General features: G+C 59.6%; 5 protein-coding genes across 5 annotated transcripts; 4 read left to right on the top strand and 1 right to left on the bottom strand.

Moving 5' to 3' along the window:
• Nucleotides 1-1,092: 1,092 nt before the first annotated feature.
• On the top strand, nucleotides 1,093-3,458 carry SPBR_00255 (uncharacterized protein; the record flags this gene model as incomplete). Its single annotated transcript, XM_040758574.1, has 2 exons — nucleotides 1,093-1,824; nucleotides 1,899-3,458. The coding sequence occupies 2 exons, from the start codon at nucleotides 1,093-1,095 to the stop codon at nucleotides 3,456-3,458; spliced, it is 2,292 nt and encodes a 763-aa protein (XP_040617971.1).
• Nucleotides 3,459-4,133: 675 nt separating this feature from the next.
• SPBR_00892 (iron-sulfur cluster assembly accessory protein) lies at nucleotides 4,134-5,063 on the top strand (the record flags this gene model as incomplete). Its single annotated transcript, XM_040759211.1, has 1 exon — nucleotides 4,134-5,063. The coding sequence occupies one exon, from the start codon at nucleotides 4,134-4,136 to the stop codon at nucleotides 5,061-5,063; it is 930 nt and encodes a 309-aa protein (XP_040617970.1).
• Nucleotides 5,064-5,648: 585 nt separating this feature from the next.
• On the top strand, nucleotides 5,649-7,610 carry SPBR_00361 (uncharacterized protein; the record flags this gene model as incomplete). The annotated part of the gene is made up of 1 exon (XM_040758680.1): nucleotides 5,649-7,610. The coding sequence occupies one exon, from the start codon at nucleotides 5,649-5,651 to the stop codon at nucleotides 7,608-7,610; it is 1,962 nt and encodes a 653-aa protein (XP_040617969.1).
• Nucleotides 7,611-10,021: 2,411 nt separating this feature from the next.
• On the top strand, nucleotides 10,022-11,413 carry SPBR_00622 (uncharacterized protein; the record flags this gene model as incomplete). The annotated part of the gene is made up of 1 exon (XM_040758941.1): nucleotides 10,022-11,413. One exon carries the CDS (start codon nucleotides 10,022-10,024, stop codon nucleotides 11,411-11,413), a length of 1,392 nt encoding a protein of 463 aa, XP_040617968.1.
• A 375-nt stretch (nucleotides 11,414-11,788) lies between these two features.
• Nucleotides 11,789-12,925, bottom strand: SPBR_00755 (thymidylate synthase; the record flags this gene model as incomplete). Its single annotated transcript, XM_040759074.1, has 1 exon — nucleotides 11,789-12,925. The coding sequence occupies one exon, from the start codon at nucleotides 12,923-12,925 to the stop codon at nucleotides 11,789-11,791; it is 1,137 nt and encodes a 378-aa protein (XP_040617967.1).
• Between the last annotated feature and the right edge of the window lie 56 nt (nucleotides 12,926-12,981).

Genomic DNA, 12,981 nt, shown 5'->3' with positions numbered 1-12,981 from the left:
TATTGTGGTTTATCCTTACATCTTACCTTTATCGTCAGACTTTCCGATAGCGTCATGTATCTCCTGGGGGCGCTCCATAGTGCCAGGTGCTGTAGTCTCGTACGGCAGCCGAATTGATTACTGCATTTTGTCGACTTCTATCTGCGTGCCTAACTCACAGTGTCCCGCTTGTCCGGGCCTAGTCTACAATATTGTCTATAAAATTCTATTGCATCTAGGCGTATCGCATCCGATTTCTGAACCATTGTAGTGTACACTATTAAATATTGATGATGGTGCAAATCCAGTATTCCGTAGTCGTTCTGAGTAACAATAACTTTCACTGTCCAATTACCAATTCCGGCTCTGAATACAACCACACTTGGCGACTTGCTCTTCAAGCCTACACGCCGCTAAAACCAGTGCAGAAAGAGCACCTCCAAGGGGCATTGGGGTGGACACGTAAGTCCATTTTAGTGCGTCGTAGGGGGAAGACAAAATAGGGGTGAGCAGTTTGAACACCAGGGTCCGCTAGCCTAGGAAGTCGACAGCGGTATCCAGGGCACATGCTACAGGGATCCTCGAGCTGTGACCCAGTCCACGGGGCGTGGAATGTGCAACCGTTTCTGTTGCCTCAGCCTCACGACTGGCGTATTCTCCATCCCGTATTTCCTCCGTACTAATTGTTTTGCGCTGTTTGCAAACAGCTTCCAACTACGCCCGTCGACGATTGACGGCAGGCAACACTCTACCGCATTCTCTCTTCCTGCTCCACAGAACACCTGTATACTTGTCTCTACGCATCTCGACTTCCTGTATTGGCGGCGCGGGCCCTCTTTTCGAATCTCCAGATAGGGGAAGCGTTGCATGGGAAATAGCAAATCGAAACACGACGACCAGGCTGCATGACGGACCAGGCCCTATTCTCGAGACAAATTGGCGAGCACGGCACTCACGACTTTGAAGACAACACGCGACTTGTCCCTCGTCACCCATCCATACACCCCTGGGCACCACGACATCGCCATCTTGACCGTACTTGAACTCCCCGATCCACAACCAAAGACCTCCTCCTCCACCTCCTCCTCCGCTTCAGCTGCACGATCACCCCCGATGGAGCAGTCCCCGCTCACGCAACAGCCGCGTCCGGATGCCTTCCAGCCCAAGATCGTCCAGCTGTACGACGAGCTGCTCGACCACCCGGACCACATCCCCGGCGAAGGCTTCTGGGCCGAGTTTTTCCTTCTGCGGCCGGACCGCGGCGCCCTCCGCGAACGGCTCGATGCCCTGACCGCCGATGCCCTCCTTGCCCTCGAAGCCCAGACGCGGCAGCTGTTTGCGCGCGCCGTAGCCGTACTGCTCGCCGGCCGCGGCACGACAAGCAGTAGCCACAGCAACGGTGTGGGAGCAAATGGCCACCGGAGGAACGGCTCGGCCGGTCGCGTGCCCGGCCGCATCAACGGTGGCAGTTCGGCTTTGAGCAGTCGGTCAAGCAGCAAGAACGGAGCCGCGACGTCGCCGCCGCCGTCGACCACGACATCGTCCTTCTCCTCGTCTGCCACGGAAAATACACTGGCAACGCTGGCGACGTTCCTGTCGGCCGCCCTCGCCAAAAAGTACAGCAACCCGTCGTCGGATGTGATTGACCTGCTTTCCGGACTCGACCGCGTGGACGCTGTGCTGTCCGACTTTGTGGCCGCACTGGACCAGCTCCTGCGGCATGGCCCCACACCTGTGATCCGACGCTATGCCGTCGACGTTGCGCTGGCCGTGACCGCAGGCGCCTACCAGACGACTCTTTTGACCTACTTTATCCAGCGTGACTTGTTTCCGTCATTAATAAAGGTATGCGCCTTCCAGGTCCCTTCATCCCGCCTTTTTTCTTCTTTTTTTCCCCTCACGTACTAACACGGTTACAGGTCATCCTGGACTCACCTACTGCATCCGTCTCTCCATTCATCCTTGTCGGCCTGCTCGCCAATTACAACAAATTCGAGTTCCAGAATCCCTACCAGCTACGACTCAACGACTTTGTGAACGAGAAAGCCATCCATACCATTCTGTGGGGCGTGGGCGACGCCTGCCGTGGCTTGCGGGCGCAGTACATTGACATCCAGGATGACCTGCCCGAGGGCTGGACGCTGTCCAGCACTCTGGGCATGATTGGCTTGGGCGGCAGCAGCAAGACGCCGGCCAAGCCCGTGTACGACGCCGAGACGGCCAAGAAGCTGTTCGCGGAGCTGCCGGGCGACGACGCCGCCGTACTGCTGGCGACATACGATTTTACGCACGCAAACAAACTGTTCTGCTTCAATCTCGTCACTCTCGGCGCACAGCCCGTCCCTCAAGCGGCAAAAGATGAAAGGGACGCAAAGGACGCGGCACCGCCACAAGCACCGTCGCAACACCCTCACTCGACAGAGCCACCCATCTCCAGCTTCGTCTCCCTCACTTCGTATCTTCTCCAGCACGCCCACCGCTCGCCCCGCGCCACGCTGTATGCGCACCTCAGCCTCATGGTCTTCCGGCTGCTCGTCGAGGACCCGGCTCTCTGCAAGCGGCTCTGCAGCAACGACGACAACGCCCGCGTGACCGTGCGCCTGTGCCGCCAGCGCGCGCCCCATCTGCCGCTCGTCAAGACCGGCCGCCCGCTGGCCGCCAGCATCCTCGACGCCATGGTCGACGGCATCACGCACAACCTGCGCCGGCGTTTGGACGTCGGACTGTACACGCTGCTCGTCGGCATACTGCTGCGTCTGGTAGCGCACCTCTCGCGCACACGGACGCGGCTGGCGTACGCGCACTGGCCGCAGCTGTTTCGTGCGCTGCTGGGCCTCGTGCGCTTCCTGACGACCTACGCGGCCGACCTGCGGGGTCCCGCCTCGGCCACGACGGCGCCCGGCAGCTCTGCTGCTGGAGCGACCTCGGCGACGCCCCAGCTCGACACCCTCGTCGACCACGTCGTCAATCTGCTGGCACTGGGCTTGTCGGCCGGCGAGGCATTTCTGCCCACCCCGGCCTCGTACGACGACCTCTTTTACAAAGTGGTCGAGACGGGCGAGGTCCTGGAAAAGTTTCGGGACACGTACCAGCTGGGTGGCCCTCGTGGTGCAAATGCAAATGCAACCGCCGCCGCCGCCGCCACCGCCGCCGCTGCCGGCCGCCCTGCGACCAACAGCATCGACACCCTCCTGAGCGTCAACGCCCACTACAAGCAGTTGCTGGCCGAGGGCGCCAAGGGCGGCAAGGGGAGTCGCATCAAAGGTGTGTCGTCGTCGTCGTCGTCGTCATCGTCGCCGCTCACAAGTCTCCAGGTGGCCGAGGTCATCAGGCAAGGGTACGAGACGCTGAGCATCCAGGCCACGGCTGGCCTCGACAGCTGGGAAAGGTACCGCGAGGCCGACGAGCGGACGCTGCTGAAGAAGGTGGCACGAACGGTCGTGACCGATGTCAAGCACAAGGTGGAAGCACAGGGTTGATGGAAACGGGTTTTGTCGTAAGAGTTGTCATGATATTGTTACTTCCCTGGGACACGAGAGCACTGGCGTTTTGTGGGCGTTTTTGTGGTATACAAAAGCAGACGAGCAACGGCTGCAATTGCTATATTCCTGTCCTTTTCTCATCCATCCAATTCTCAAGTCGTACATAGAACTGAATTTGTCTTGTACAATACGTGCATCTTTGTCAGTATGCTGTGAGGCCATTGTATGTTCAGCTCAATTGTGTTGTGCTTTTTGGCTGCTGTAAAGTCCGCTCGTAATTACCAGCCAGCGTCGGCCTAGCAGAACCACCGCTTATTTGCGGGGCGCCTGTTTTTGACCATTGCGGCGCCTGTCATTGGCCCGGTCAAAGTGGGCCCATACACAGTAACCAGCGCCGTCAGACCACAAATGGCCTCGCACTGTCCAGTTGTCGCCCCATTTTCCACATGCGGCCCTGGAAAAGCCGGGGGAAGGAACGACCCTTTTCCTCGACGTAACCAACTAGACCCATTTCTTCGAACCCATTTTCTTAGAAATCCAACTTCCTCCACGACCGCCAATCCACCCATTGCTTTCGTACAAGCCGTCACACCTTCACAGCGACTCCTTCTTCTTTTCTTCTTTCTTCATTTCCTGTTCGTTTACCGCAACGCCTTCCACCGTCCATCCAACATGAACGCCCTCCTCCCACGACAGTCGGCCGAGTCGGCCTGCCTTTTCTGCCGGCAGGGCCTCGTCCGACAGCTGCGCCAGCATCACCCACGGCGGCAATTGCAGCCGCAACAGCTGCAGCCACAGCAGCACCTGTTCTCGCTTGGCCGCAGCAGCATGGTATCGCCTGGTCCCGCGCATCAGCGCCGCCGCTACCTGTCCAGCACCGCGGCCGCCCAGCGACCCCCGCCATTTGCGCAGGCAGAGGCGACATCGAACTCCTCGACAACATCTTCAGCGACAAACCCCAAGACCGCATCGTCCACAACTCCCTACACACGCTACTCCCTCTACACTGAGCCCACATCGCCCATGACTATGCGACCACCGCCGCCGCCGTCGCCTGTCGTGCCAGTCGACTCGCCTGCGCCGACGGCCAAGGAGGCACTGAATATGCCAGTGGATGAGGCACAGTCGGCCGCGACGGAAGCGAAACAGGCAGAGCCAAAGGAGACAAGCACCACAAGCACCACAAGCGCCGCCGCGTCCGCCGCTGCAGCATCCCCGTCGACCACACCAACGACCGGTGCCCCCAAGAAACGCCCCTCCCGGCTGCGCACGCCGCGCAAGGCCGCCATGCGCCTGACGCCCGCCGCCGTCGACCAGGTCCGCGAGCTGCTCGAGGGGCCGGACCCGAAGCTCCTCAAGATTGGCGTGCGCAACCGCGGGTGCAGCGGCCTGTCCTACAACCTGGAGTACGTCGAGAAGCCGGGCGCCTTTGACGAGATGGTGGAGCAGGACGGCGTGCATGTGCTGGTGGACAGCAAGGCGCTCTTTAGCATCATCGGCACCGAGATGGACTGGGTCGAGGACAAGCTGAACCAGCGGTTTGTGTTCCGGAACCCCAACATCAAGGAGGAATGTGGCTGCGGCGAGTCGTTTATGGTGTAAGATCAGAGGTCCATGGACCGCACCGAATGGAACACGCGCATCGGACCTGCCTAATGAATACATGACCTATACACATCTTTTCCCCTGTACATTTCCATAGAATGCATGGTCTTTTCCCTTTTACACGAGTTTCGTATCATCCAGTCTACACATCAGATGAGACAAGTCTCTGTATCCTTGGCAACAATGAGGCAGCGTAATGACACGAAACAGTCGTGCTCCGAGTATCATATTAGTCTCCATCGTAAACCCAAAACGAACCTAAACGACGACAGGCAATGATGCAGTGGCGACTTTCTCATGCTCGATTCGCCCATGTATTTTTAGTATGGGCTTCTTTGGGCCACTAAAGTCCAAAGTCCAGGGCCCCTCGCCCCCTGTAGCTTAGCGTGTGTTGCCGCGTGTGGCGCTGCCTCGTTCTTCTGTAACAAACGCGTCTTCCAGGATAGACAGTGAAACTCCAATTAAGCACGCCTGTCAACAACATTGCATTCCTTGCACCTCGTAAAAGTCAAGCATCTTCCACGACATCTCCATATACCTGCCGGCCTCGTTTGGTCTTTGTCCAACGACGTTTTGTCAAACATGTTCGCGCGGCCTGCCGGCCAGACGGCCGTCGTCGACTGTCCGATCTGCAGCAAACATGTACGACCATCTGATATCAACGCCCACCTCGACGCCGGCTGTGCAACGCATGTCGTGGAGGAGGGTGCCGACGAAGCGAATGGCACAGGGACGGCTGAAGGCAGCACAAAACGACCAAGACCGCCGCCGAGCTCACCGTCCCTCGGATCGAGCTCGCAGCAGAAGCGGTCGGCCTCGTCCTTTTTCCAGACACCCGCCGCGAAACGACAGCAGAGCACCTCCGCCGTCACAAACGGTGCGAGCGGGACACACAGCACGCCGAGTGCCTCGCAGGGCACAAAGAGCACCGGGGCGACGTTTACCTTGCCAATCACAACACAGGGCGCAGCCGGCGGGTCAAAGAAGCGCACGTTTGAGGAGGGCCCAGGGCAGAGCTCGCCACCACAACCAGATGGAGACAGAGGCGACGACGGAGACGGCAGGATACATACAAATGGGGAGGCAGCCCCAACGAACGGAGCGGCTCCGCCGCCGTCCTCGGCACAAGCGGCACTGCCGTCCGCCAAACGCTCACGCACCCAGCGGGCAGCACCGCTGGCCGAACGCATGCGGCCGCAGTCCTTGGACGACGTCTGTGGGCAGGAGCTGGTCGGGCCCAACGGGGTGCTGCGTGCGCTCATCGAGTCCGACCGTGTGCCGTCCATGATTCTGTGGGGGGGATCGGGCACGGGCAAGACCACCATTGCGCGCTGCATCGCCCAGCGCGTCGGCAGCCGCTTTGTCGAGATGAACGCCACCAGCAGCGGCGGCGTGGCCGAGTGCAAGAAGCTGTTCCAGGACGCCGCCAACGAGCTGTCCCTCACCGGACGCAAGACCATCTTGTTCTGCGACGAGATCCATCGGTTCAGCAAGGCGCAGCAGGACGTGTTCCTCAAGCCGGTCGAGGCCGGCACGATCACGCTGATTGGCGCCACCACGGAAAACCCGTCGTTTCGGGTCGTGAACGCCCTGCTGTCGCGCTGCCGGACGTTTACGCTGGCGTCGTTGACAAAGGAGGACGTGCAGCGGATCCTGGCGCGCGCCGTGCTGGAAGAGACGGGCGTGCGTGTGGGCGAGGCTGTGGGCGAGGCTGGGGGCGAGACGCAAGACGACACGCGTGCACACACAGACAGCGACAGCACACCCAACGCATCACAAACCAAACCAAACGGCTTAGGCGCGGCCCTGTCGCCGCTCATCGACCACGAGCTGCTGGCGTACCTGGCGGCCTTTTCGGACGGCGACGCCCGCACGGCGCTCAACCTGCTCGAGCTGGCCCTGTCCATTGCGGCGCGGCCCACCAACGACCCCGGCAAAGCCTTGACCAAGGACGACCTCAAGGCCGCGCTCACCAAGACGCTCGTCTACGACCGCGCCGGCGACCAGCACTACGACACCATTTCGGCGTTCCACAAGTCGGTGCGCGGCTCCGACCCGGACGCCACCCTCTACTACCTGGCGCGCATGCTGCAGTCCGGCGAGGACCCCCTGTTCGTCGCCCGCCGCATGGTCGTCATCGCCTCCGAGGACGTGGGGCTCGCCGACAGCTCGCTGCTGCCGCTCGCCACGGCGGCCTACACGGCCACCCAGCAGATTGGCATGCCCGAGGCCCGCATCCCGCTGGCCCACTGTGCCGTGGCCCTGGCGCTGGCGCCCAAGAGCACCCGCGCCTACCGCGGGCTCAACAATGCGTTTGCGGCGCTGCGCGAGCCAGGCGTCGCCTCGCTGCCCATCCCCATCCACCTGCGCAATGCACCCACACGCCTCATGAAGGACCTCGGCTATGGAAAGGAGTACAAGTACAACCCCAACTATGTGAACGGACGCGTGCGGCAAGACTACCTACCGGACGACCTGCTTGGCCGGAGTTTCTTGGAGGCGCGCGATCTCGGGACGGCCGTCGACCCGGACTTGGAGGACTAGAGAGGAGGCATAGCGAGGAGGCATATACTTGGCGTGGAAGCACGGCTGAAAGAAAACCGAGATTCGTTGGTGGTATTGGGCGCATGGGGCACATTGAAGCGAATTGCTTTGGACATTTCATGATATCCGGGACTTGGTTTTCACAGACAGTTGCCGTTGTTTGGAAGACGTACAATTGGATACTACGACAGATCTAGCAACATCCGGTAACTCCAAATTTCGTAGAATTTTTGTACTACGGCAGCATCCGTTGTAAAATTGCATGGCACGGATGATTTCCGGTTCGTTGCTCTCCACCGGAGGGTACATTGGGTCAGACAGCTTTGGTATTTATGTACTTTTTCGTTTTTGGAAAGCTGAAGTGTCGAATTCCAATTTTTATGTGAAGGTTTTTTGTCAAGTGTACATTTATTGATTTATCATGCAAAATCAAGACAACACAAATTAACAATGCTTCAAGAATACACTTTTCAATATGAAGATATTAACTAGACCATAAAATTACCTTGAATATTCCACTTTCAATACAATTGAAGATCCGCGTTCATCATATATTACCCTACGCCATATATCCACGAGTACGGGAGCAGTACAGCAATGGTGTTATTCTGTACGACTTGATATCAACATCCCCCTCTATCACCCTGTGTGCCTTGTTCGCCCGGCCCAGCTCAGTCAGCCCTGCCTTGAGAAACGTGAGCCTCTTCCTGGTCTATTTTTGTATCCTGGCTTGAAAACGCAGGGCGCACCATAAGAGAAGCCTGCCACTACCGAGCAAGTTATGCGGTGTTTCATGTAATAATCTTCAAAACAAAGCAAAAATCGCTGGCATGCCATGCCTTGGCCGTGCTAAAAGTAATCTTACCTTTCCAGAGGACTTATCTGTCCCTCTGCAAAAAGGCCATGCATGGACAACTGCTGGCCGTGTTGGGCAGTGGCTGTGGGATGAAGGCATGCGGTTCACCAGGCAGACGCCAATGTCGTTGGGCCGGACAACACGGCTCCGGCAGCTTGGAATGGGGTTGATTGGGGTTCGGGGGAGAGTACGAATGATAGCTGTAGCGTTGCAAGAGGGCGCCCGCAACCCCTGGCTAGGCCTGGCCACCAGACCCACTTACTCGCAACGGTCTGCCGGAAGAAGAGCAAGAGCAACAGCAACACAACGAGGCGGCGATCATGATTACTGTTGAGTTTAGACGCCCGAGAGACCCCGGGAGGACGAGCAACGACTATGAGGCCACGATAAGAGGACGAATAACGAATAATAATGAAACAAGGATCGAAACAAAACAAAACGACGCGTAATGCCTCCACAGAAGAGGCAGTTTGTCCACCGGCTAGAACTCGACTAACCAACCTTGGTGAGCTGAGTGGGGAAGGGAGATGAAGAGGCTGAGATGCTACGAAGTTTGACGATACTGACATGCCTGGCCAAAGTCCGGTATCGTGTGCTGTCTCGCAGATTACTTGGGCGACTAGAGCGCCGATCGGAAGAGGCAGAACTGGACAAGGCTGGGTGCTCTCGAGACGCAAAAGAGCAATAAGCGACTGTCAGAAGCTTTTCAGAGCACGACACACGGCGCCTAGAACTCTCGAAATCTTCTGGGAATTGCAATTCAGTACGTACAGACAAGACCAGGATGCTCAGCCCTGTGGCTGTGGCAGCCATCCGATGACGTACGGCCACTGTATTATGTAACTTATGTGTTTGCTGTGTTTCCTTCGTTCTAGTGCAAAATGGGCCTATAGCCACTGTAAATCCCGCGCGCCGATGCCACTACCGCCACCAACCATAACCCCGACTACGCGCCCAAAGGCCAATTCCGTGGCAGGTGTGGGCCCGCTTCGCCCCCGGCTGCACGCCCTGTCGGTGGGCTGCTCTTGCCTGGCCACATTGTCTTTCACGAGTGAGCTGATTTTCAGCTATTTTTCATCGCCGCCTCTAATTTGACCATCGTATTCCTATTTCCCCCTTCCACTCCCACAGTTGGCCCTTTGGCAAGTCCCCGTCCATTGATTGTTCTGCTGCTTTATTCCCATCCCCCTTTTTCTCTTGAGCATTCTTTGTCATTGTCCGGGGTTCGCTGCCAACGACTGTCTGGGCCCATTCACACAAGACAGACGCCTGACGCCAACATTCCTCCTTCAGCACCACCTTTCTTGTCTGAGAGGAAAACAGCTCCTTTATTGCGCCAACTCTCGACGGTTGTTTCTTTGCATCTTTTTAAATCATCCGTACGCGCGCCGTGACTCGGTTTGGACGCTGTTGTCCGCGTCATATCGACTCCCCGACGACCACCGAGTCAGCCGACGTCATCGGCAGCACTTACGATATACTTTGTCTGCATATTTCGACGCGAGCTTTACCGAACAAGGTCTTTCCACCGACATTCCCCCCTCCATCCCTCCCAATGGACCGGCCCCCCGAAGCCCGGTCGAAGGGGTCGTCAGGGCCCGGCGACACCATGGGCAGCCGTGCAGTCTCCAGCCCCATCAGCTATAGCCGCGATGCAAGTACCATCAACCAGACGCCGTCGACGCCCCTCCTTTTGAGTCCTTCTTCTGCGGGCCATCTCGCTCCCCCGAGCGATCCCCTCCTCGACATCCCTCCAGACGCACCGCCGCCGTCCTACGAAGAAGCCACTGGCATCTCGCCAGCCTCCTTTAGTAGGCCGGTACCCCCGGTGCCCGGAGCAGGTCCTTCGCCGGGCAGTGCCCCATCACCCGGCGCCGCCCCGTCACCGGGCGCTGGCCCGTCACCGTCGATGGTCCACAACAGCAACAACCTCGCTGTACCCAGCGGCCACCCATTACGACCGGCCGCCTCGAATGGCCACCTGGGCGCAAACGGTGGACGCCGCACAAGCGCGGGGAGCAGTACCAACGCGAACGCGCGGCTGAGCAGCGGGAGCCTTGGTGCAGGCTCGTCGCGGCCCGCCGTGGCCGGTGGCTTTGGCAGTGTCAGCTCGAGCCATCTACCCGGCTACCAACAAGCAGCCGGCGGTACGTTTGGCGGCAAGCCCGGACAACCGCGACCAGCGACGAGTGCGGGCGGCGGCGGTGGCAGCAGCAGCAGCAGCAACAACGGTGCCAGCGGTCCTGGCCGACGCCCGGCCCCCGGCTCTGTTCCGACGGGCCGCCAGTTTCCAGCCGCATTCAACCTGTATGGCGACAACTATTCGCGCGTGTACTTTTTGGGCGAGCACCAGCAGACGCCCTTGTACGCCGTGCGCATGCGGCCCCTGTGGCAAATGTCGAATCCCGTCATCGCCCTGCACAACGGGCCCAACCCGGAGACGTCGCCCTTGCTGGCGGCGGTCGACTATGTCCCCATGTCGGACCACATGTCCATCACGCTCCCACCGCCCCTGACGTACCGGGGCGGATCCACGGCCGTGCGCCTCGACATCGTGCTGGGCTGGTCGCACTTTTATACCTTCACCATGGAGGTCGGCACCGACCCGCGCAACGTCCACCGCGAGACCTTTGAGTGGCGCCACAGCTACGGCAATGCCGTGGCGGCGCTTGGCGGCGGGCGTGAGGGGTGGAAGCTGGTGCGGATGAGCACGGCGCCCCTGCCTGGCGCACCCCGGGCGCAGCCGGCCCCTGGCTTTGTGTCGTCCGACGGACGCGAGGTCGTGGCTATGTACTCGGACGCGCGGATGAGCATGACCAAGCAGCTCAAGTTTGCCTATGTGGGCACCGGACTGACGGGGGCGCTGGGCGAGCGGTGGTCGGTGATGGCGGCGACGAGCGCGCTGGCCATCTGGGAAAAGGAGGAGGCTGTTCGGAACCGACATTAGCGGCGTAGCGACGACGTCCTCCTGTTGGACTGGTTGTTTGATGATGCAATGCAGACCATTTCAATGCGTTAGGCGTTTTTTATTCCTGGTTTCCATTTCCCCCTCTTCCTTCCTGTATCTATTCTTACTCGTCATGACCTTTTTGTTTGGCACACTTTTTCATACAAGATACCCCCATACATGGATTGCTATTCTATTTGCCCACTTAGACGACTTTATCGTTTCATAATCCTAATTCTAAACAAATTGTATACAGTAGGACATCCGTGCGTGTACACGGACCGTGCGGCATGACAATACAAAATACAAGCAGATAATCAGACACGCTCGTGCTGTGTTTCGCCAACCAAAACCACAATGTACCAATCCACGGGCCTACACGGACATCTTCATCGCAATCGCCTTGTACGGGTTGTACCCCTCAATCACAAAGTCCTCGAGCTGCCAGCCGTCAATGCTGCTGCCGTCGTTGCGGATCGTCAGCGTCGGGAACGCCCGGGGCACGCGCGCCAGCTGCGTCTCCAACGCGTCGACGTGGTCGACGTAGACGTGCGCGTCGCCCATGACGTGCGTCAGCGAGCCGGGCACGAGGCCGCAGACGCGCGCCAGCATGTGGGTCAGGAGCGCGTACGAGGCGATGTTGAAGGGCACGCCGAGGCCCATGTCGCAGGAGCGCTGGTACAGCTGGCAGTGGAGGTGGCCGACCGACGGGGTCGACGCGGTCGACGCGGTTGACGGTGCCAAAGGCGGCGGCGGGTGGGCTGCCGCTGTTGTAGACGTGCTCCGTCGCCGGGGCGCGTCCGGGTACGACACATAAAACTGGGCAAACATGTGGCAGGGCGGCAGCACCATCTGCGGCAGGTCGCGCGGGTTCCAGGCCGACAGGAGAATGCGCCGGTCAAACGGCGTCTCCTTGAGCTTGCGCACCACCTCGGCCAGCTGGTCGACGCCCTGGCCCGCATAGTCGGTGTGCGGGTCCTGGTACGCGGCGCCAAAGTGGCGCCACTGGAAACCGTAGACGGGGCCCAGGTCGCCGTCCTCCCGGTCCGTGAAGCCCATCTGGTCCAGAAAGGCGCGCGACCCGTTGCCGTCCCAGATCTTGACGCCCTTTGCGGCCAGTGTCGTCGACGTCGTCTCACCGCGCACGAACCACAGCAGCTCCTCAATGACCGCGCGCGTAAAGACACGCTTCGTGGTGAGGAGCGGCAGGACGGGCACGACGTCGCCCGAGGCCTCGTCTCGCCGATGCAGCGCAAACTTGAGCGGCCGCGGGGCAAAGACGGAGTAGGTGCCGGTGCCCGTGCGGTCGGGGCGGTGCTCGCCCGTCTCCAGGATCTCGCGGACGAGGTCGAGGTACTGGTCTTCTTCCTTGTTGCCCTCGGCAGGTGGTGCCTCTGTCTGCTGTGTCTGTGTCTGTGACTGTGTCTGTGCCTGTGCCTCGCTGCCGTTTTTGGCTGCAACCGGCGCCGGCGCTGGCTCGACGGCCGCGGTGTCGTCTCGTGCGGCAGGCATTGTGCGTGTGTGTTGTGTCGGTGGTCGAGAAAGTAGGACAGCCGGATGTCCTGTCA

Source organism: Sporothrix brasiliensis (assembly GCF_000820605.1).
Source record: "Sporothrix brasiliensis 5110 chromosome Unknown Cont19, whole genome shotgun sequence".
NCBI lineage: Eukaryota > Fungi > Ascomycota > Sordariomycetes > Ophiostomatales > Ophiostomataceae > Sporothrix > Sporothrix brasiliensis.
This window is presented reverse-complemented; position numbering and strand designations above follow the sequence as displayed.